General features: G+C 41.0%; 1 protein-coding gene across 3 annotated transcripts in view; it reads right to left on the minus strand.

The window, feature by feature from the left end:
* Positions 1-10,740: 10,740 nt before the first annotated feature.
* SENP2 (SUMO specific peptidase 2) overlaps positions 10,741-25,105 on the minus strand; it is a 44,993-nt gene continuing 30,628 nt past the window's right edge. For all 3 annotated transcript variants that reach the window (XM_060010990.2, XM_060010992.1, XM_060010991.1), the window contains 2 exons: positions 17,994-18,089; positions 10,741-16,495 (listed from right to left, as the gene is read on the minus strand). In XM_060010990.2, the coding sequence (XP_059866973.2) occupies positions 16,433-16,495; positions 17,994-18,089 (159 nt within the window). In that variant the 3' untranslated portion in view covers positions 10,741-16,432. The remainder of the gene's footprint in view (positions 16,496-17,993; positions 18,090-25,105) is intronic.

Here is a 25,105-nt window from a genome sequence, read left to right on the forward strand (position 1 = left end):
TAGAGAGCTGGATACTGCACAGTAACTAGGTAAGGCCATCCCCTATCTCAAGAAACTTTAAGCCTGGCCAGGGAAGGAGCTTGCTTTTATGTGGGGAGAAGGAAGAGGATAATATGCCTGACAATTTAAGGGAAGAGGTACTTCCTTCACCCCTCCCCAGAAGCCCAGTTGTAAGTATGTCAGGAGATGTGGTGAGTAGGCCTGGACATCCCTTCTATCCTGGTTAGTTTCCCTCCAAATTTGCCTCAAGACAATCTCGTTTTCTCCAACATGGAGCTATGGAAAGGAAGAGGTTGTTTGCAAATTGGAAGACGATTCCAGCATAGAGAACTTAAAAACATGAGAAAAAGGATCGATAGAATAGAAATTTGGAGGGGTTTCAACAAAAGAGAGGAAATGATTAGCCCTAGACAGAAGTCATCTTGACAGGTAGCAAGGGTAGAAGAAAACACTGGACTTCTAAGGGAAGCAGGGGAAAATTGATAACCTGGCATCAGCTAGGATGTGAATGACTCGGTGACTGAGTAGACATAGGATGAGGACTTACGGAGTATGAAAGCATTTGGCCTAGTCTTATTCCTGTATCCCTGGGGAAGGACATGGGCAACAGGCATCCCCATGTGAATGACGATGAGGGAAGCCCACAACTAGAAATTCAGAGACCAGCCTAAATTGTACACGCATCCAAATCTTTCACTGTCTTAAAGCCTAATGGAAATATCTTTGACCTGCTACCGCTAATGTCTAATACCACTGCTAGCAAATCTCCTGATGTTTACTGTCAGCTGTTGCCACCTTTTATTTCTTCTCTACATTCCCCTTAAGGTGCTGGTGAATTAAAATGAGACTTACCCCATATGCATGTTAATTTTCTATTCTAGCTCACATCAGCCACAAGTCACTGTCTCTCTAGAAGCCATGAGTGCTCTTAATAGCTCTTGCTCTCACAGAAACAGCCAACATGAGGAGAAACCTCATGGAACAACTATATTCTAACTTGACCTCGATTCTCCTGCGTTCTCTTGTAAAAGCAGGGATCCAAGGTACTTGGTTTGTTCCCATTTTAAGAGCTAACCTAATCTCAGATGTGGCTGACAATAAACAGTGAAGAATATTCCCTTTTGCCTCCAGTAACCTCTAGTGATCAGGGCAAACTCTGAATGAAAAACCAAACTCAAACGGATCCCTGTATCAGTTTATCTGTAATTGCAACAATTCCTAATATGAAAGATTCCCGACTTCTGTGACTCCTGAATGTCCCTGATTCTCGATAGCTACAAAACTGCTTCCAGTCACCCTCACTGAACCTGGCAAAACCTTTTCTCAACTCTTAAGTTCACAGAACAGCAGTATTGGGAAAGGATTTTCGAGGTCATTTGGTCCACTTTCCTAATATGGAATAATGTCCTCTAAACTCTCTCCAAAGTCTGGCCACCACCTCCTCCCCCGGCGAGGAGAAACGCGGCTCCTAAGGCAGACAGTTCTGTCGTCACACAGTCCAGCCTCCTAGATCTTCCTTCCACTGATCTGAAATCCGCTCACCCCACAACCACCACACACTGAATCTGCTACATGTTACTTAGGACAACGCCCCTCATGTTTGAAGACAGTTGTCTAGTTCTCCCTTTACTCAGTTCCTCCAGTCATGCCTCATCACTGGGACTTGCTTTCCCTCGGCTGTGAAAAATCATTGTGGTGGAATACAGCTCCACCTCCTGCATCCGGCACCTTCAAAACCCCAGTAACTGGCTGTCAGCATGGGAGGCCTTGCTCAGCAAACAGAGCAAGGGGCTGTGAAGGGAACTTAACCAGGGCATAGCTCAGCTTTGCCCTAGGGCAGGCCTGAAGGCAGGGATGGGTGCCTCTTTCCCTGTACCAGATCTCTATCAGTCTCACTTTCTCATCAGGAGAATAAGAAAGCCCAGGCCCAGACGTTTTCTCCCTGGTTGCCTGTACACTAGCTAAATAACCTTGTGCATATCACAGCCTCCTGGAGGCCTGTCTCCTCATCTGTAAAATAAAAGTTTGAACACAACAAAGTCTTTGATTCTAACTGATGTATAAGAAGGGACTCTCAAGTCAAAAATGGCTTCTGGTTAGCAGCCTTCAATGTTCCTTCTTAAAATTTCTCATTAAACATCAAGAAAGAGGACTTACTGGTGGCGCAGTGGTTAAGAATCTGCCTGCCAATGCAGGGGACATGGGTTCGACCCCTGGTCCGGGAAGATCCCACATGCCACAGAGTAACTAAGCCTGCGCGCCACAACTACTGAGCCTGCGCGCCACAACTACTGAGCCTGCGCGCCACAACTACTGAGCCTGCACGCCACAACTACTGAAGCCTGCACGCCTAGAGCCCGTGCTCCACAACAAGAGAAGCCACCGCAATGAGAAGCCTGCGCACTGCAAACGAAGAGTAGCGCCCAGCTCACTGCAACTAGAGAAAGCCCACACACAGCAATGAAGACCCAACGCAACCAAAAACAAATAAATTTATATATTTAAAAAAAAGAAAACATCATAGGGCTGGGCCAAGGAGGAGTAGGAAGACCGTGAGCTCACCTTCTCTCATGGGCACAGCAAAATTACAACCATTTACAGAGCAGCTATCAATGAGAAAACCCAGAAGACTAGCAGAAAAGATCTACAACTAATAAGGAACCAGAAAAAGATGGGTAGGAAGGGTGGAGTTGCAATATTGTCAAGACCCACACCCCTGGGGGGGTAACCTACAAATGGGAAGATAATTACAATTGCAGAGGTTCTCCCCAAGGAGCAAGTGGTCTGAGCCCCACGTCAGGCTCCCCAACACAGGGGTGCACTACAAAGATGAGCCCCCAGAACATTTGGCTTTGAAGGCTAGTGGGGCTTACTTTTGGGAGATCCAGAGAGACGCTACTCTTAAAGGGTGCACACAAAATCTCACATGCTCTGGGACCCTGTGCAGAAGCAGTAATTTGAAAGTAGCCTGGGTCAGACCTACCTGCTGAACTTGGAAAGTCTCCTGGAGAGGCAGGGAGCAAGTAGAGCTCACCCTGGGGACAGACACTGACAGCAGCCATTTTTGAGAGTTCCTTCTACCATGGGGACACTGGTGCTGGCAACTGCCATTTTGGAATCCTCCCTCTAGCTTGTTAGCCTCGGGACCCAGCCCTACCCCCTCCCACCAGCCTGTAAGCCCAAGTACTGGGTCCCCTCAGGCCAAGCCACGTGGGGACACAGTCCCACCCATGAGCAGCCAGGCTGCCTTAAGACCCCCATAGCCCAGAGCCATCCCTGAAAACAGCTCTGTCCACCAGAGGACCCAGGACCTGAGACACTTAGTACACAGGCACTGCACTCAGGACTTCCAAGACCCTGCAGCCAGAGACCCTGGGAGCCAGCTCTGCCCACCAGTGGGCCAACACCGCAGGACCTCCTGGGCACTGACCCCACCCACCAGTGGGTAGACAGCAGGAACAGAACCACCATGCCCCACAGCCTGCCTTGTCAGGACTCAAACAATACACCAGTAGGACAGCACCACCCTCAGGAGCCCCAAGCTCCAGCCCTTTCCATCAGCAGGCCAACATCTCCTTTGGGACACCTTGGGCACCTCAGCCAGAGGCCTGTGGATCCAGCCCCACCCACCAGTGAGCTGGCAATAGCTCTGGGAGCCCCTGGGCTCTGGCCCCATGCATCAGCAGGCCAATACCACCTCTGAGATAGCATGCACTATTCAACCAGCCACCCCGGGATCCAGCCCCACACACCACTGGGCCAGCACTGGCTCTGAGACACCCTGGAACCTACAGTGAGCCATTTCCGGAACTGGCCCCAACCACCAGCAGGCCAACACTATATCCAGGAATGCTAGCTCTGCAACCACCCACCCCAGAACCCAGTTCTGCCCAAGAGTGAGCCACCACTAGCCCCAGGGCCCTCCAGGCTTCTGTAGCCAGCCACATGACCTGGCCCTGCCAAACAGTGGCTGGCAGCCTCCACACAAGGCAGACCCTGGCAACCAACCAGACCAGGGGTCAGCAACTCCTACCAGACAGCCCACAATAACCAGCCCTCTATAATAAAAGGGCCCACACAGCCCACGTAGGTTAGGAGCACATCTAGAGCATACAGTACTGGTGACCAGAGGAGAGTACACTTCTGGGATGCACAGGATGTCTTCTACAAAAGGCCACTTCTCCAAGGTCAGGAAACGTAACCAACCTACCAGACACATAGAAATAAAAACAAATTCAGAAAAGTTAGGTGACACAGGAACATGTTATAAAAGAAGGAACAGGATAAAACCCCAAGAAGAACTAAATGAAGTGGAGGTAGGCAACCTATCAGATAAAGAGTTAAATTTTTACAATCATAAAGATGATCAAAGAACTCAGGAGAAGAATAGATGAACAGAGTGAGAAGTCAGAAATTGCTTGGAATTCCCTGGCGGTCCAGGAGTTAGGCCCTGGTTCAATCCGTGGTCAGGGAACTAAGATCCTGCAAGCTATGTGGCATGGCCGAAAAAAAAAAATTAGAAGTTTTAAACAAAGACTTAGAAAATATAAAGAAAAACCAATCAGAGATGGAGAATACAATAACAAATGACTGAAATGAAAAACACACTAGAAGGAATCAACAGATTGAATGATACAGAGAAATGGATCAATAAGCTGGAAGGCAGAGTAGTGGAAATCACTGATGCTGAACAGAAAATAGAGAAAAGAATAAAAGGAAATGAAGTCAGCTTACAAGACCTCTGAAACAATATCAAAATGTTATAGGTGGCACCTCCCTGGTGGCACAGTGGTTAAGAATCCACCTGCCAATGCAAGGGACACAGGTTCAAGCCCTGGTCCAGGAAGATCCCACATGCCACGGAGCAACTAAGCCCATGTGCCACAACTACTGAGCCTGCATTCTAGAGGCCACAAGCCACAACTACTGAGCCTGCGTGCAATAACTACCGAGCCTGTGTGCGACAACTACCAAAGTCCGCACACCTAGAGCCCGTGCTCCACAACAAGAGAAGCCACTGCAATGAGAAGAAGCCTGTGCACCGCAACGAAGAGTAGCCCCGCTTGCTGCAACTAGACAGCCCAAGCGCAGCAACAAAGACCCAACACAGCCAAAATTTTTTTAAATAAATAAGTAAAATAAATTTATTAAACAAAAAAAAAATTTATAGGTGCCCCAAAAGGAGAAGAGAGAAAGGGGCAAAAAACATATTTGACAACACAATAGCTGAAAACTCCCCAAACCTGGGAAAGGAAACAGACATCCATGCCCAGGAACTACAGAGAGTCCCAAACAGGATCAACCCAAAGAGGACCACACCAAGACACACTATAATTAAAATGCCAAAAATTAAAGATAAAGAGAGAATATTAAAAGCAGCAAGTGAAAAGCAATGAGTTACATGCAAGAGAACGCCCATATGGCTGACTTTTCAGCAGAAACTCTGCAGGCCAGAAGGGAATGTCATGATATATTTAAAGTAATGAAAGAGAAAAACCTACAACCAAAACTACCCAGCAAGGCTTTCATTCAGATTTGATGGAGAGATCAAAAGTTTTACAGACAAGCAAAAGCTAAAAGACTTCAGCACCACCAGATCAACTTTACAAGAAATGTGAAAGGGACTCTCTACATGAAAAAGAAAAGACCATTAGAAACATGAAAATTATGAAAGGAAGAAAAGCACACTGGTAAAGACAAATATACAGTAATGATAGTAAACCAACTATGTAAAAAGGTAGTAGAAAGGTTAAAAGACAAAAGTAATAAAATCATCTGTATCCACAATAAGAAAGGGATACACAAAACAAAAAAATGTAAACTATGATGCCAAAAACAGTAATCACTAGGTGAGGGGAGTAAACATGCAGGGTTGTTAAACTGCATTTGAAGTTAAGAGATCAGCAACTTAAAATAATCACACATATATAGATGGTTATATATAAATCTCATGGTAACTACAAATGAAAAATCTATAATAGGTAAACAAACCCAAAAGAGAAAGGAATCCAAACATAATACTAAAGATAGGGGTTTCCCTGGCAAGGTTAAGGCTCCATGCTTCCACTGCAGGGGATGCAGGTTCGATCCCTGGTCGGGGAACTAAGATCCCACATGCTGTGCGGTGTGGCAAAAAACAAACAAAAATACCCTCCAAAAAACTAAAGATAGTCATCACATCACAAGGGGGGAAGAGAGCAAAAGAAGAAAGGAACAAAAGTGAACTACAAAAACAACCCCAAAACAATTAACAAAATGGCAATAAGTATATACCTATCAATAGTCACCTTAAATGTAAATGGACTAAATGCTCCAACCAAAAGACACAGTGTGGCTGAACAGATACAAAAATAAGACCCATATGTATGTTGCCTATAAGAGACTCACTTCAGATCTAGAGGCACATACAGACTGAAAGTAAGGGGATTAAAAAAAAAGGTGGAGAGATCATCCAAATAGAAAATTGGTCTTAAATGACATGTTAGACCAAATGGACTTAATAGATATATATAGAACATTCTATCCAAAAGCAGCAGAATACAAATTCTTTTCAAGTGCAACATGGAACATTCCCCAGGACAGATCACCTGCTAGGCCACAAAACAAGCCTCAGTAACCATATCAGGCATTTTTTCCAACACAACATTAAGAAACTAGAAATTAAATACAAGGAAAAAACTGCAAAAAAACCCACAACACATGGAGACTAAACAATACACTACTAAACAACCAACAGATCACTGAAGAAATCTAAGAAATCAAAAAATACCTGGAGACAAATTAAAATGAAAACACAACGTTCCAAAATCAATAGGACACAGCAAGAGCAGTTCTAAGAAAGAAGTTTATAGTGATACAAACCTACCTCAGGAAACAAGAAAACGCTCAAATAAACAACCTAACCTTATACCTAAAGGAACCAGAAAAAGAACAAAGAAAACACAAAGTTAACAGAAGGAAAGAAATCATAAAGATCAGAGCAGAAATAAATGAAAGAGACCAAAACAAACACCAACAACAAAAAAAACATTAAAAAAAAAATCAGTGAAACTAAGAGCTGGTTCTCTGAAAAGGTAAAATTGACAAGCCTTAGCCAGACACATCAAGAAAAAAGAGGGCCCAAATCAATAAAATCAGAAATAAAAAAGAAGTTACAACTAACACCACAGAAATACAAAGTACTGCAAACAGCTATATACCAATAAAACAAAAAACCTAGAAGAAATGGATAAATTCCTAGAAATGTACACTCTCCCAAGACTGAACCAGGAAGAAGTAGAAAATATGAAGAAACCAATTACCAGTAATGAAGTTGAATCAGTAATTTTAAAACCCCCAACAAACAAAACTACAGGACCAGAGGGCTTCACAGGTGAATTCTACCAAACACTTAAAGAAGCATTAACACCTATCCCTCTGAAACTATTCCAAAAAACTGCACAGGAAAGAACGCATCCAAATTCATTCTACAAGCCCAGCATCACCATGATACCGAAACCAGACAAAGATATCACAAAAAAGAGAAAATTACAGGCAGATATCACTGATGAACACAGATGCAATAATCCTCAACAAAATATTAGTAAACTAATCCAACAATTCATTAAAAGGATCATATAACATGATTAAGTGGGATTTATCCCAGGGATGCAGGTTCAATATCTGCAAATCAATCAAAATGTGATACACTATACGAACAAACTGAAGAATAAAAGTCATATGATCATGTCAATAGATGCAGGAAAAGCTTTTGACAAAATTCAACATCCATTTACGATAAGAAAAACTCTCCAGTAAGTGGGTATAGAGGGAACATACCTCAATAAAGGCCATATATGACAAACCTACAGCTAACATCATACTCAACAGTGAAAAGCTGAAAGCATTTCCTCTAAGATCAAGAACAAGACAGGGATGTCCACTCTCATCACTTTTATTCAATATAATATTGGAAGTTTTAGCCACAGCAATCAGACAAGAAAAAGAAATAAAGGAATCCAAACTGGAAAGGAAGAAATAAAACTGTCACTGTTTGCAAGATGACATGCCACTATACATGGAAAATCCTAAAGATGCCACTAAAAAACTACTAGAGCTCATCAATGAATTCAGTAAAGTTGCAGAATACAAAATTAATATACAGAAATCTGATGCATTTGTATACACTAACAATGAACTATCAGAAACAAATTAAGAAAACAATTCCATTTACCATCACATTTTATTCCTAGAATAAAATACCTAGGAATAAAACTAACTAAGGAGGTAAAAGACCTGTACTCAGAGAACTTAAGACACTGATGAAAGAAATCAAAGATGACACAAACAGATGGAGAGATATACCATGTTCTTGGATTGGAAGAATCAATATTGTTGAAATGACTATACTACCCAAGGCAATCTTCAGAATCAATGCAGTCCCTATCAAAATACCCACAGCACTGTTCACAGAACAAGCAAATAATTTTAAATTTATATGGAAACCCCAAAAAGGCAAAACAATCTTGAGAAAGAAGAACAGAGCTGGAGGTAACTTGCTCCCTGACTTCAGACTATACACAAAGCTACGGTAATCAAAGCAGTATGGTACTGGCACAAAACCAGACACATAGACCAGTGGAACAGAAAAGAGAGCCCAGAAATAAACCCACACACCTATGGTCAATTAAACTACAACAAAGGAGGCAAGAGTATACAATGGAGAAAAGACAATCTCTTCAATAAATGGTGCTGCGAAAACTGGACAGCTAAATGTAAAAGAACGAAATTAGAACATTTTCTCACACCATATATAAAAATAAACTCAAAATTGATTGAAGACCTAAATGTAAGACTGGAAACCATAAAACTCCCAAAAGAAAACATAGGCAGAACACTCTTTGACATAAATCAGAGCAGTGTTACTTTGGATCTGCCTCCTAAGGCAAAGGAAACAAAAGCAAAAATAAACAAATAGGACCTAATTAAACTTAAAAGCTTTTGCACAGCAAAGGAAACCATCAACAAAACAAAAAAGACAACCTACATAATGGGAGAATATATTTGCTAATGATATGACTGATAAGGGGCTAATATCCAAAATACATAAACAGCTCAAACAACTCACATCAAAAAAACAGATAAGCTGATTAAAAAATGGGCAGAAGACCTGAATAGACACTTCTGCAAAGAAGACATACAGATGGCCAATGGGCACATGAAAAGCTCAACATCAGAGAAATGTGAATCAGAACCATAATGAGATATCACCTCACACCTGTCAGAATGGCTATCATCAAAAAGAACACAAATAACAAATGTTGGTGAGGATGTGGAGAAAAGGGAACCCTCATACTCTATTGCCACGAATGTAAACTGGTGCAACCACTGTGGAAAACAGTATGGAGGTTCCTAAAAGAACTAAAAATAGAACTGCCATATGACCCAGGAACTCCACTCTGGAATAAAAGAGAACACTAATTCAAAAAGATACATACACCACAATGTTCACGGCATTATTTACAATAGCCAAGACATGGAAGCAACCTAAGTCCATCAACAGATAAAGGGATAAAGAAGACACACACACACACACACACAGGAATATTACTCAGCCATTTAAAAAAAGAATGAAATTTTGCCATTTGCAACAACATGGATGGACCTGGAGGGTATCATGCTTAGTGAAGTAAGTCAGAGAAAGACAAATACTCCATGTTATCACTCATATGTGGAATCTAAAAAATAAAACAAATGAATATAACAGATACAGACTGAGATATAAAGAACAAACCAGTGGGGAGAGGGAAGGGGGGGAGAGGGACAAGATAGGGGTAGGGGATTAAGACTTACAAATTACTATGTATAAAATAAATAAGCTACAAGGATGTATTGTACAGCACAGGGAATAGCCAATATTTTATATAATAATTTTAAATGCAGTATAATCTATAAAAATTTTAAATCACTGTGTTATACACTTGAAACTAATATAATATTGTAAATCAACTATATTTCAATAAAATAAATTTTTAAAAGTCATATTTTTTCCTAGTTGCAGTGCATTTCAGGGTAACCAAATTAGTTGAAAAGAAGTTTTTCTTTTATAGAAGAATTCAAGGTAATTAACATAGAGAAATGATAGAATTAGAAAATCACCATTTTGTACCTCTTAATAATGGATCATCAATTAAATTTAAAACCAAGAAGAGAAAGATGAATAGGAACTCTGACAGCCTGAATTACAGATCAATCTTAGCACCAGTAAGTGGAACAAGTAGACATTATGCGTCATGTGATACAATACAGTATGACCACTAATGAAGTATCCTTGCCTAATAAATTCAACCTGAATCTGATCAAGCCTCTAGATCAAGCTTACCAGTTTACATGAAATACAAGGGATAGAGGAAGTAGTTAAAAACCACCAAGGAGTTGTAAGCCAAATTTAGAAGTGGGATTTTCCGCAGGAACACCCGGTTTCTCTAATAAATAATAGTACAAGGAAGGAGACTACTGTTGAATAAAAGAGACTCAAGAGATATAATAACCAATGGCAACGTGTACATTTTACTGGATCCCATATTACTGTTCTGAGACTGCTGTAACTACCACAGATTTGATGGACTTAAACAGTAGAAATTTATTCTCTCACAGTTTTGGAGCCAGAAGCCTGAACTCAAGGTGTCATCAGGGCCAGGTTCCCTCTGAAGGCTCTTCCAGCTCTGGTGGCTCCAGGCTTCCTTGGCTTGTGGTAGCATCACTCCAGTCTTGCTTCTGTAGTCTCATTGCCTCTTCCTTTTTTTTTTTTTTAACTCCAAACACAAATTTATAAATTAGAAAGCAACAGGGCTTCCCTGGTGGTGCAATGGTTGAGAGTCCACCTGCCGATGCAGGGGACACAGGTTCGTCCCCCAGTCTGGGAAGATCCCACATGCCACGGAGCGACTAGGCCCGTGAGCCATGGCCGCTGAGCCTGCGCGTCCAGAGCCTGTGCTCCGCAACGGGAGAGGCCATAACAGTGAGAGGCCCGCGTACCGCAAAAAAAAAAAAAAAGAAAGCAACAGAGCCTGTCCAGCCAATCATTAACATTTGGGTGTCTTTTTCCAGATTTTGGTTATACCTAAAACTGGGTATAAAAATAAACACTGCCTAGGCCCATTTCAACGCCTCCGCCTTATCCATCTCAAAACTGTCTGCTTCTTTCTTATATGTCATGTGATTGCATTTACGGCGCACCCAGACAATCCAGGATAAATTCCTTTTCTCAAGATCTTTAATCACATCTTTTGCCAAAGAAAGTTATACAGGTTCCAAGGATAAGGATGCGGACATATGTTTTGGGGGGCCACCATTCAACCCACTATATATCCTTATTAGAAGAATGTAATAAAATGTTTTAATCATCAGGGAAACTTGAATGTGAACTATTAGATGGTACTGGCAAATTCTTACTAATTTTGTTATGTGTAAAAATGACAAAGGCTTTTTTTTAAGTTATTATATGTTAGGGAGACATTCTTAAGTATTTAGGTAGAAAGACATGTCTGGATTTTGCTTTAATATACTCCAGACTCTCCCCCTCCCATGAAAAAAAGGTGAATCAAGATTAGCCACATTTTAGTATAACTGCGGAAAGGTGGTGATGATTGTTTATGTCTTAAAATTTCCATAATAAAGTTTTTTGTAAAGTAGTTGAATAAAGATAAAATTGTCCACTAAAATGAGACATTAAGTCCTTCAGAATGAACTTATCCAGAAGACCTACACATGAAAAATATTATAAAACTTAAATCAATACAGGTAGAAGTCATCAGCCTGTGCCAGTCAAAATACTAATGGGTCGATTTTTATCTCTGATTTTTAAAAAAATACATGTAACTCTAATTTAGAAATTTTAATTCTAAGAACTTCTCCTAAGAGAATAACTGAAAACACTGCAAGACAGTATGTCTAACAATACTGATTAAATAAATTATGTTATAACCATATGCTGGAACACTACACGGCAATTAAGATGTCAATATTTATTGCCGTGAAAATATGTTCAACATAAATTAAGTGGAAAGGGGGTTATATAGTCACATAGTGTGATTCCATATTTGTTAATAACAAAAAATATATATATACTTGCACAAGCGTGCACAACACACACACTTATTAATACACACGTGACAGAGTATATACCAAAAGCTAGGATATATACCAGAATGTTAATGTTAAGAGTTATTAACTCTGGGTGGTGAGTTTACAGAACTCTTATCTTTAACTTCTATCAGTATTTTATTTTTCTACTATGAACACCTATTACTGATACAATTAAAGAAAAATATAAGTGGCACCACAGACTATGATCACCACATGCCCTTAAGGAGGCAGTGTGTGTGCTTGGCGGGGGGGCTGAGATGGGGAGAGGGGATACTTCCCCAATGTATATTTGAAGCATATGCTTCCAAGAGCTCTATGTTGCTTCTCCTGGCACGTGCCAAACTGTATTTCACAAAACAGTTCCACAGGTGTCAACACAGAGGGCTCAACGTCCATAAGACAGTAATTTATTACATTTGCCATGCCTCCCCAGGAGGAAAAGACATGGTACACACATTCACTGGGCCATAGAACTCTTTGTTTTACATCCTACGTAGAAGTAATAGGACTTCTACTGAACATATTTCATGAAATTCCAATGTAAAAACCTGAAGAACAAGGATTGTTTAACCACGTATTTCCATTGAAGGTCTGAAAACTTCTGGCCTGTTTTCCTAGATTTAGATTGATTCATTTCAAAACAACCCCACATTTGTTGTATTTTTGTGGTCTCAAGCATTATAGTTTTGAACATAATTGCATTTTGCTGTCAGTTCATTTAGAGCAGTGTTTTTCAAACTGGATTTCTATCCATTAGTGGGTTGAGAAATCAATGTGGTGGTCACAACTCACCTTAAAAAAATTTTTGTTTAAAGAAAACTATCAATGTAGTAAGGATAAGTAATATTTTTTGTAAAACTTTTGTGTCCATATATAATCACATAATATATGCATGTATGTATTGGTCACAATACATTTATTACTATGAGTTGCAATCAAAAATATTTGAAAGCCACTGAATTAAAGAGATCAATTTATTGATAAATAGATAAAATCAACACCTATTTCAAACACCCAAACCCTTCCTTGTATATATTAGATAAATTAAAAAAAAAAAAATCACCAAAGCAATAGACACCTAGATCCCCAACTTACAAACAATTACCAAAAATTTGTTTGAATATGGGTACCTAGAGCTTTTCTTAAAGAAACTATCATAAAGAGATTAGGTTCCCAATTAGTTCACAAAAGCCAATTTTTAAAAAAAAATTTTATTTATTTTTTTGGCTGTGCTGCTCGGCTTGTGGGATCTTAGTTCCCCAGCCAGGGATTGAACCCATGCCCTCGGCAGTGAAAGCACAGAGTCCTAACCACTGGACCACCAGGGAATTCCCTCACAAAAGCCAATTTAAACTGTGTAGCTTAACTATAGTACTAAGGTTGTTACAAACTTAAATTTCTCCACCATATTTATTTATTTATATCTGAAGTTCAATATATCTTCAAGGACACATTCTCCCTGCACCCACACCTTGGTCCCAGCACCAAGCAACGCCTCACAGTGCAGGCAAACATCCACCATTCAACATGGCATTCCCCAAGCTGTGCTTAGGAGGAAAAGATCAGAAGTTCTAACAGCCTTAGGTAACTGAGGTAGAATAAGGGGCTCTCCAGACATCTTCCATATGCCCCAAGTCTGTTTCCCTCCCACCCTCCTCCTGGCTCAAAGGTCAAAAATGAGAAAGTCATTTGCTCACCAACAGTTGTGGGGTTTTTTTTCTTCTTCATCAATCTTTAGGAGAGACTGCCTACTAAAAAAAGAACAATGGTTCACTCCACCTTTTTTTCAGACCCCCAAACTACTGCAATAGAGATACAGATATCTTTCTCACTGGCTTTAATGTTAATAATTTGCTACTGATAATTAGCAAATTATCAGTAGCTGGCGGCTTTTCTCATAAACTGTTTAGGTATTAAAATTCTATTACCAACAAGTATCTGTACAGAGAAATGTCAGTGCCTACAGAAGCATGGCTGTGTTATCTCCTATTAAATTCAGAAACTCAGGGTTAAGTAGAATGGCATTCTCCAACTTGACTCTCTGTTCTCATCAATTCATTATGTCCTAGAAGATTATTAAGAGCTATCCTGAAGAATCACATTAGTGGAAAGCTCAGTGAATGCTGCTCTAAGAAGCCCCTCCAAATACTTGTAATATAAATACATTAACCCCCAGCATCACTCATTTGGGCTGCCATTCCTAAAAGGATTTACCCCACATGGAACAAATCTTAACCAAGGTTCTAAATTCTCAGGTGAAACCTATAGTGCCAAGTGGGAACCAGGCATTCAGTGCATTGCTGACCCAGTAAATCTCTGGCCTTTCTTGGCTGTGCCCGCTGCCTGAACCCAGTACTCACTGGCACAGCTCCAGAAGCCTCAAGAAAGGAACGGAGGCTGCAGGCAGGGTTCTCTGTACAGCCTAAGCTTGAGGGAGACTCAGCCCAACTGGCTCACTCTTTAATCATCACCTAAGCACACGTCCTCTGGTTTGACCATCAAGTAGGCCCAGCAGTTTCAATCCTCACCAGAGGCCCCAGGTCTTATACCAAGACTTTTACACATCTCAGGGAAAACTGCCTGCAAGAGTATGCCTCTGTAGGGCTTCCCTGGTGGCGCAGTGGTTAAGAATCCGCCTGCCAATGCAGGGGACACGGGTTCGAGCCCTGGTCCGGGAAAATCCCACATGCCGTGGAGCAACTAAGCCCGTGCACCACAACTACTGAGCCTGCGCTCTAGAGCCTGCGAGCCACAACTACTAAGCCCATGTGCCACAATTACTGAAGCCTGCACGCCTAGAGCCCACGCACTTCAACGAAGAACAGCCCCTGCTCACCGCAACAAAGCCCACACACAGCAACAAAGACCCAATGCAGCTAAAATTAAATAAATAAATTAAAAAAAAAAAAAAAGAAAGAGTATGCCTCTGCGACCAGAAGCCAGGGCCTCCAGATGGCAGACATGTTGATTCATAGCTAACAGATGCCCAGTTTTTCTGGTTTGACCTCTTACTTTTGTGAACGAGGAGAAGTGTGGGAGGTTTAAGTAGGGAAAGGGTTAGAAATCAGCGTATACTTTTCAGGTTCTGCCAGACAACCTTTTATTACATCAGAAAAGCAACACTAGGCACTAGATCTTGCAAAATATGTTCTGACCAACTCTAAACTTTCTGAAATTAAATATGCATAACCACTGTAAGGTTTTTAATGAACAAAACAGTTAAATACAAACTTTCATAGGCAAAATAGACTACTGTATAACTGGCAACCTCAGAGCCAAGTACTAAATTTTCTTGCACAGGTTTCAGTGGCGGTGGAATGGGGAGATGTAAATACTAATGAGTACAAAACTTAATTTTGGCTTTATATATAGAAAAAAAAACTTTGAGGAAAATAGCTTTAAACTGAATAGTATCTTTTGAAATAAACAGCTCAGGCCAGCCCTTACATATCTGAGGCTTATACTCAACCAGATCTGGGATGAAAATGAAGATTTAGGGTTTACAGTGACTTCAAATCCAGTTTTAAGAGTAGCTAAGTCACCTCATTTCCAGAAAGGGAAGTCTCTTTAGGATGACCATGACACTCTTCTGAAGACACTTGGATAGCCAGAGTTCCTTGGCCACAGTTCCACTTTTCCACGACACCGTGCCAATGCTGTAGTGTGGAACTTCCTCTGAAAGGCAACCAGAGCCCTACACCACAGTGCTTCTCCTGGCATTTTCAAGCCTCAAAAGAAAGAAGACCTCCTGCTTCAAGTTGGCAGTTACTGCTCCAGCTAAAGAAGTTAATTAACCCTTCCGCCCCCCACTGATTTCCCTCCTGATCTTCAGCAGGGGCAGCTTAACATTCCTTTCAGAAATAAATAGTTCAAATGAGAAATTTAGAGTTAACTTCAAAAGAGCAGCAGAAAACAGCCACTGCCCATTATGTTTGCAAATGAGTGAGTGAATGAATACACATGAACAAACACACAGAAAAATCATAGACTAAATCCTGCATTTCCCACATTCACAGGGGAAAAAAAAAAATCTTAAAAAAGTATTAATTAGTGTTTGTTCTTGTGTGGGTTGATAGTCCAGGGCTCTGAGCAGGCATGGCCTTATAAACAGGGTTGCAAGCAGCCCTCCACACACCAAGTCAGGACTAGGGTGCAGAGAGGGGCCTTCATGCACTTCTAACAGCTCAGTACCTGTGAGAGAACAGAGGTGATGCAGGGACTTTTTAACCCACAATGCATGAGGTATATGGAAACGTCCATCTGTGAAAGAACCACCAGCAGCGGGAGGGACTGCGGCAGGGTGTTCTCACAGCAACTGCTGATGAAGGATTTCCCACACCATCTTCTTCCGGAACAGAGGCATCTGGTGCTGCAGAGAATCCACAAGTAACACATACATCACACATGAAAGTGCCCAGCGTCAACAACCTTTAGTTGTAGCATGTAAATAAAGTAGGATGTCAATGTCCTTTGTGTAAGCCTTGACTTTTCCACATCATGGTACAGACTTACAAAGCCATAAAAAAAGGAGGTTATTTGTATTATTATATGTATCATAAGCATTTTTCCGTGTTAAGGAAAATCAAAGCAGGATGCAGAATTATACAATAGAGTCCAACAACAACTTCATAACAAAAACGTGTACCAAAAAGGGAAATAGCTAAGTGGCGGCACAAAAAGTAACTTTTCTACTTACCTGTATTTCAAAACATTCTAAAATTAACATATTCTGCTCTCTTATGAGAAAAACATGAAGTCTATTTAAATAAAGAAAAAAACAAACCTGCAAATTACTCTGTGCTATACCAAATGTTGTCCATGGCCAATTCTGTTCAAATAGCAACATCCCCCCTTCAAATCTCATGTGATTAGGTTCAGAGAATTAATAACTCCTTCTTTAGAAGCATCAAAGAATTAGAGGCTTTTCTTAATATATTATTCTGCTTTAACTGATAATCACTACATGGTCCAATTTTCAAAGCAACAACATGCAAGACAAATCCAAAATCACCTGTAACTCTTTTTGATGAAGTCAGATACCCTTGAGGTACTCCTGGAGTTTCCTTATAAATAGTTGGATATACCATTTTACTATAAGCTAGTGTGAAGAGGCCTAAAAAGTCTTAACACATGGATTCATAAATTATTTTAAATAGCTCAAAACTTGTAGTAAAAAATTACATATTTATTCTTAGTAAAACTGCTGAAGCTAACCAATTTTATTAATTCAGCATGGGAGCCCTAGTTAGTTCATGTTGTTCAAAAGCTTAGAATGGGTTATTATTAGTCCTACTATTCAATATGTACAATTTGGTAGCTATCAAAATGAGGTCTGTTAAAGCAAACTATTTTTTAAAGGAGGTTGTCCTTGGTTGTAAAAAGACTGAGAATCCACTATTACAAACATAAATACTCAAGAGTTCTCAACATATTTGAATTTCCACTCAAATGCAGAGCTATGGAGAACCAAAAATAATCAGAACAGAAGGGAAAATCAGCATTCATAGTTACATCTTAGACCTGCAGCTTAAGTTCTCACAAGGCCTGATTTCCCCATGCTGTTACATATTCTGATGTGCCTCCTTCTTTGGCTAAAAATATTAGTAACACTCAAGAACCAGTGAACACTGGAGTTCAGAGATATGCAAATTGCCCCACTGGTCACCAAAGACTAGGATAAACGTGAGAGCAGATACAGTGACAAACCCTGAATACTAGCAAGAGTAGGGCTATGGCCAAGGTTTACAGCAATAATAGTAGCACAACTACCATTATTAACAGTTTAATGTGTGCCAGGCACTGGTAACATGCTCTGAGTTTATCTTGTTTAATAACAAGTAAAAGGATGAGGAGGGGTCTCCACTCACCTGAGTAAATGTGATAGGTTTGTCCCTAGAGATATAATCTGCATATTTACAAGTAAACATTCCACAATCACTCCCATTCAACTGTTGAGGAATCTCCTAAAATTACAAAAAAAGAAGAGAGGAAGGGGTGAAATTTCATCAAATACAAACTCCTTTGACTTTTTCTAAATATTACTGTGGACAAACAATATTATAAAGGTAAATGTTAAATCTGGTATTACACAAACACACAAACACAAACACAATTAGTCTTTATGTGGCATAAAAACCCAACCCATGACAATGGAGTATGTGAGCCTCATGGAAAATGTTTTTTAGAAGGAAAGAGAAAAGCAAAGTGAGAGTTCAATCTCTCAGCTCTCATATAAAGCAAACTGAAAGAAGGTTTATTACCAGGAACAGGAATTCTAGTCAGAATTGTTTCAAAGGCATTCATAAATTTTGAAAATGGCTAAGTGTGGTTCAACCAGAGATATGCTTACAATACAACTAAACTATTTCCTAACTGCAGAGTCTGACTTGTCTTCCCTAGCCGGAAAACTAAGACTACTGCTTTGGACCCCCACAGCTGCAAGCAGGAGAGAGAAAAAAGACTCTTTATAGGGTTTAACCAGTTAGGAAATCTTGCCATGATGTTCAGTTCTGTCCTGAAAAAAAAAACCACTACTGCTTGCAAGCAGCACTTAAAGGCACCATAAACCAAAGGTGGTGGATTCCAAGCCCAGGTGAAGTAAACTCACACATTCCCCAAGCCCGTGTTGCACTAATCTTGGCCAGCCCCTTACACACTTTGGCTGTCAGTTATAAGGGGAATAGGAGAGTCTAATTCCACTGCTGGAAAACATACTAGATGACAACAACTCAATTTTTATTCAAAAAATACACATGATTATTGTAAAAAGGAAAAGATTGAAAATGCACACCACCCATACATATGGTAGGTACCTCGAACTTCACTCCTGAGCCCAGCATCAATCACAGAGTGGAAAGAACTTTAGACTCCACCACACAAATGAAGAGAATTTGTCTTCTTTATTACATTTCCCATTCCAGAACACAGTTCCTCATCCTAACAAACTCTTCTTTTATCTGTGCTTTCCTCAGGAAATCTCAACACTTACTCTTCTAATTATTCAGCTTAGAAATGAAAATGCTTTTGGATAAAGATAGTCAAGCCATTATATAGAGGTTAGGGCTAAAATTGAACTAATGTAGCTTACTTTAAAAAGGAGCCATTAGGGGACTTCCCTGGTGGTCCAGTGGCAAAGACTCCATGCTCCCAATGCAGGGGACATGGGTTCAAACCCTGGTCCGGGAACTAGATCCCACATGCCGCAACTAAGAGTTCACATGGGCTTCCCTGGTGGCGCAGTGGTTGAGAGTCCACCTGCCGATGCAGGGGACACGGGTTCGTGCCCCGGTCCGGGAAGATCCCACATGCCGCAGAGCGGCTGGGCCCGTGAGCCGTGGCTGCTGAGCCTGCACGTCCTGAGCCTGTCCGCAATGGGAGAGGTCACAACAGTGAGAGGCCCGCGTACCGCAAAAAAAAAAAAAAAAAAAAAAAGAGTTCACATGCTGCAACAAAAGATCCCACTTGCCGCAACTAAAGATCCAGCAGGGGACTTCCGGGAAGATGGCGGAAGAGTAAGACGCGGAGATCACCTTCCTCCCCACAGATACACCAGAAATACATCTATCTACATGTGGAACAACTCCTACAGAACACCTACGGAACGCTGGCAGAAGACCTCAGACCTCCCTAAAGGCAAGAAACCCCCCACGTACCTGGGTAGGGCAAAAGAAAAAAGAATAAACAGAGACAAAAGGATAGGGATGGGTCCTGCACCAGCGGGAGGGAGCTGTGAAGGAGGAAAAGTGACCACACACTAGGAAGCCCCTTCGCGGGCGGAGACTGCGGGGGGCGGAGGGGGTAAGCTTCGGTGCCACGGAGGAGAGCACAGCCACCGGGGTGCGGAGGGCAAAGCGGAGAGATTTCCGCACAGAGGATCCGAGCCGACCGGCACTCACCAGCCCGAGAGGCTTGACTGCTCACCCGCTGGGGCGGGCGGGAGCTGGGAGCTGAGGCTGGGGCTTCGGTCGGATCGCAGGCAGAGGACTGGCAGCGTGAACACAGCCTGAAGGGGTTAGTGCACCACGGCTAGCCGGGAGGGAGTCCAGGCAAAAGTCTGGACCTGCCGAAGAGGCAAGAGACTTTTTCTTCCCTCTTTATTTCCTCATGCGCGAGGACAGGGGATTCAGCGTGCTGCTTAAAGGAGCTCCAGAGACGGGCGCGAGCCGCGGCTAACAGCGCGGACCCCAGAGACGGGCATGAGACGCTGGGGCTGCTTCTGCCGCCACCAAGAAGCCTGTGTGCGAACACAGGTCATTATCCACACCCCCCTTCCGGGGAGCCTGTGCAGCCCGCCACTGCCAGGGTCCTCTGCCGCCGCAGGCTCGCCCCGCACTCCGTGCCCCTCCCTCCCCCCCCCCGGCCTGAGTGAGACAGAGCCTCCGAATCAGCGGCTCCTTTAACCCCATCCTGTCTGAGCAAAGAACAGACGCCCTCCGGCGACCTACACGCAGAGGCGGGGCCAAATCCAAAGCTGAGCCCCGGGAGCTGTGAGAACAAAGTAGAGAAAGGGAAATCTCTCCCAGCAGCCTCAGGAGCAGCGGATTAAAGCTCCACAATCAACTTGATGTACCCTGCATCTGTGGAATACATGAATAGACAACGAATCATCCCAAATTGAGGAGGTGGACTTTGAGAGCAAGATTTATGATTTTTTCCTCTTTTCCTCTTTTTCTGAGTGTGTATGTGTATGCTTCTGTGCGAGATTTTGTCTGTATAGCTTTGCTTCCACCATTTGTTCCGGGTTCTACCCATCCATTTTTTTGTTGTTTTTTCCTCTTAATAATTATTTTTTTATTTTAATAACTTCATTATATTTTATCTTACTTTATTTTACTTTGTCTTCTTTCTTTTTTTCCTGCCTTCCCTCCTTCCTTCCTTGCTCCCTCCCTCCCTCGCTCCTTTCTTTCTTTCTACTTCTACTAATTCTTTCTTTCTACTTTTTCTCCCTTTTCTTCTGAGCCGTGTGGATGAAAGGCTCTTGGTGCTGCAGCCAGGAGTTAGTGCTATGCCTCTGAGGTGGGAGAGCCAACTTCAGGACACTGGTCCACAAGACGCCTCCCAGCTGCACATAATATCAAACGGCGAAAATCTCCCAAAGATCTCCATCTCAACACCAACACACAGCTTCACTCAACGACCAGCAAGCTACAGTGCTGGACATCCTATGCCAAACAACTAGTGAGACAGGAACACAACCCCACCCATTAGCAGAGAGGCTGCCCAAAATCATAATAAGTCTACAGACACCCCAAAACAAACCCCCAGACGTGGACCTGCCCACCAGAAAGACAAGATCCAGCCTCATCCACCAGAACACAGGCACTAGTACCCTCCACCAAGAAGCCTACACAACCCACTGAACCAACCTTAGCCACTGGGGACAGACCAAAAACAATGAGACCTACAAACCTGCAGCCTGCAAAAAGGAGACCCCAAACACAGTAAGATAAGCAAAATGAAAAGACAGAAAAACACACAGCAGATGAAGGAGCAAGATAAAAACCCACCAGACCTAACAAATGAAGAGGAAAAAGGCAGTCTACCTGAAAAAGAATTTAGAATAATGATAGTAAAGATGATCCAAAATCTTGGAAACAGAATAGACAAAATTCAAGAAACATTTAACAAGGACCTAGAAGAACTAAAGACGAAACAAACAATGATGAACAACACAATAAATGAAATGAAAAATACTCTAGATGGGATCAATAGCAGAATAACTGAGGCAGAAGAACGGATAAGTGACCTGGAAGATAAAATAGTGGAAATAACTACTGCAGAGCAGAATAAAGAAAAAAGAATGAAAAGAACTGAGGACAGTCTCAGAGACCTCTGGGACAACATTAAACGCACCAACATTCGAATTATAGGGGTTCCAGAAGAAGAAGAGAAAAAGAAAGGGACTGAGAAAATATTTGAAGAGATTATAGTTGAAAACTTCCCTAATATGGGAAAGGAAATAGTTAATCAAGTCCAGGAAGCACAGAGAGTCCCATACAGGATAAATCCAAGGAGAAATATGCCAAGACACATATTAATCAAACTGTCAAAAATTAAATACAAAGAAAACGTATTAAAAGCAGCAAGGGAAAAACAACACATAACACACAAGGGAATCCCCATAAGGTTAACAGCTGATCTTTCAGCAGAAACTCTGCAAGCCAGAAGGGAGTGGCACGACATATTGAAAGTGATGAAGGAGAAAAACCTGCAACCAAGATTACTCTACCCAGCAAGGATCTCATTGAGATTTGATGGAGAAATTAAAACCTTCACAGACAAGCAAAAGCTGAGAGAGTTCAGCACCACCAAACCAGCTCTACAACAACTGCTAAAGGAACTTCTCTAGGCAAGAAACACAAGAGAAGGAAAAGACCTACAATAACAAACCCAAAACAATTAAGAAAATGGGAATGGGAACATACATATCGATAATTACCTTAAATGTAAATAGACTAAATGCTCCCACCAAAAGACACAGAATGGCTGAATGGATACAAAAACAAGACGCATGTATCTGCTGTCTACAAGAGACCCACTTCAGACCTAGAGACACATACAGACTGAAAGTAAGCAGATGGAAAAAGGTATTTCATGCAAATGGAAACCAAAAGAAAGCTGGAGTAGCAATTCTCATATAAGACAAAATAGACTTTAAAATAAAGACTATTAGAAGAGACAAAGAAGGACACTATATAATGATCAATCCAAGAAGGGATCAATCCAAGAAGAAGATATAACAATTGTAAATATTTATGCACCCAACATAGGAGCACCTCAATACATAAGGCAAATACTAACAGCCATAAAAGGGGAAATCGATAGTAACACATTCATAGTAGGGGACTTTAACACCCCACTTTCACCCATGGACAGATCATCCAAAATGAAAATAAATAAGGAAACACAGGCTTTAAATGATACATTAAACGAGATGGACTTAATTGATATTTATAGGACATTCCATCCAAAAACAACAGAATACACATTTTTCTCAAGTGCTCATGGGACATTCTCCAGGATAGATCATATCTTGGGTCACAAATCAAGCCTTGGTAAATTTAAGAAAATTGAAATTGTATCAAGTATCTTTTCGGACCACAATGCTATGAGACTAGATATCAATTACAGGAAAAGATCTGTAAAAAATACAAACACATGGAGGCTAAACAATACACTACTTAATAACGAAGTGATCACTGAAGAAATCAAAGAGGAAATCAAAAAATACCTAGAAACAAATGACAATGGAGACACAACGACTCAAAATCTATGGGATGCAGCAAAAGCAGTTCTAAGAGGGAAGTTTATAGCAATACAATCCTACCTTAAGAAACAGGAAACATCTCGAATAAACAACCTAACCTTGCACCTAAAGCAATTAGAGAAAGAAGAACAAAAAAACCCCAAAGTTAGCAGAAGGAAAGAAATCATAAAAATCAGATCAGAAATAAATGAAAAAGAAATGAAGGAAACAATAGCAAAGATCAATAAAACTAAAAGCTGGTTCTTTGAAAGGATTAACAAAATTGATAAACAATTAGCCAGACTCATCAAGAAAAAAAGGGAGAAGACTCAAATCAATAGAATTAGAAGTGAAAAAGGAGAAGTAACAACTGACACTGCAGAAATACAAAAGATCATGAGAGAGTACTACAAGCAACTCTATGCCAATAAAATGGACAACCTGGAAGAAATGGACAAATTCTTAGAAAGGCACAACCTGCCAAGACTGAATCAGGAAGAAATAGAAAATATGAACAGACCAATCACAAGCACTGAAATTGAACCTGTGATTAAAAATCTTCCAACAAACAAAAGCCCAGGACCAGATGGCTTCACAGGCGAATTCTATCAAACAGTTAGAGAAGAGCTATCACCTATCCTTCTCAAACTCTTCCAAAATATACCAGAGGGAGGAACACTCCCCAACTCATTCTACGAGGCCACCATCACCCTGATACCAAAATCAGACAAGGATGTCACAAAGAAAGAAAACTACAGGCCAATATCACTGATGAACATAGATGCAAAAATCCTCAACAAAATACTAGCAAACAGAATCCAACAGCACATTAAACAGATCATACACCATGATCAAGTGGGGTTTATTCCAGGAATGCAAGGATTCTTCAGTATACGCAAATCAATCAACGTGATACACCATATTAACAAATTGAAGGAGAAAAACCATATGATCATCTCTATAGATGCAGAGAAAGCTTTTGACAAAATTCAACACCCATTTATGATAAAAACCCTGCAGAAAGTAGGCATAGAGGGAACTTTCCTCAACATAATAAAGGCCATATATGACAAACCCACAGCCAACATCATCCTCAATGGTGAAAAACTGAAAGCATTTCCACTAAGATCAGGAACAAGACAAGGTTGCCCACTCTCACCACTCTTATTCAACATAGTTTTGGAAGTTTTAGCCACAGCAATAGGAGAAGAAAAGGAAATAAAAGGAATCCAAATCAGAAAAGAAGAAGTAAAGCTATCACTGTTTGCAGATGACATGATACTGTACATAGAGAATCCCAAGGATGCTACCAGAAAGCTACTAGAGCTAACCAATGAATTTGGTAAAGCAGCAGGATACAAAATTAATGCACAGATATCTCTGGCATTCCTATACACTAAGGATGAAAAATCTGAAAGTGAAATCTAGAAAACACTCCCATTTACCATTGCAACAAAAAGAATAAAATATCTAGGAATAAACCTACCTAAGGAGACAAAAGACCTGCATGCAGAAAATTATAAGACACTGATGAAAGAAATTAAAGATGATACAAATAGATGGAGAGATACACCATGTTCTTGGATTGGAAGAATCAACATTGTGAAAATGACTCTACTACCCAAAGCAATCTACAGATTCAAGGCAATCCCTAACAAACTACCACTGGCATTTTTCACACAACTAGAACAAAAAATTTCACAATTTGTATGGAAACACGAAAGACCCCGAATA

Source organism: Delphinus delphis, chromosome 4 (genome assembly GCF_949987515.2).
Source record: "Delphinus delphis chromosome 4, mDelDel1.2, whole genome shotgun sequence".
NCBI classification, from domain to species: domain Eukaryota; kingdom Metazoa; phylum Chordata; class Mammalia; order Artiodactyla; family Delphinidae; genus Delphinus; species Delphinus delphis.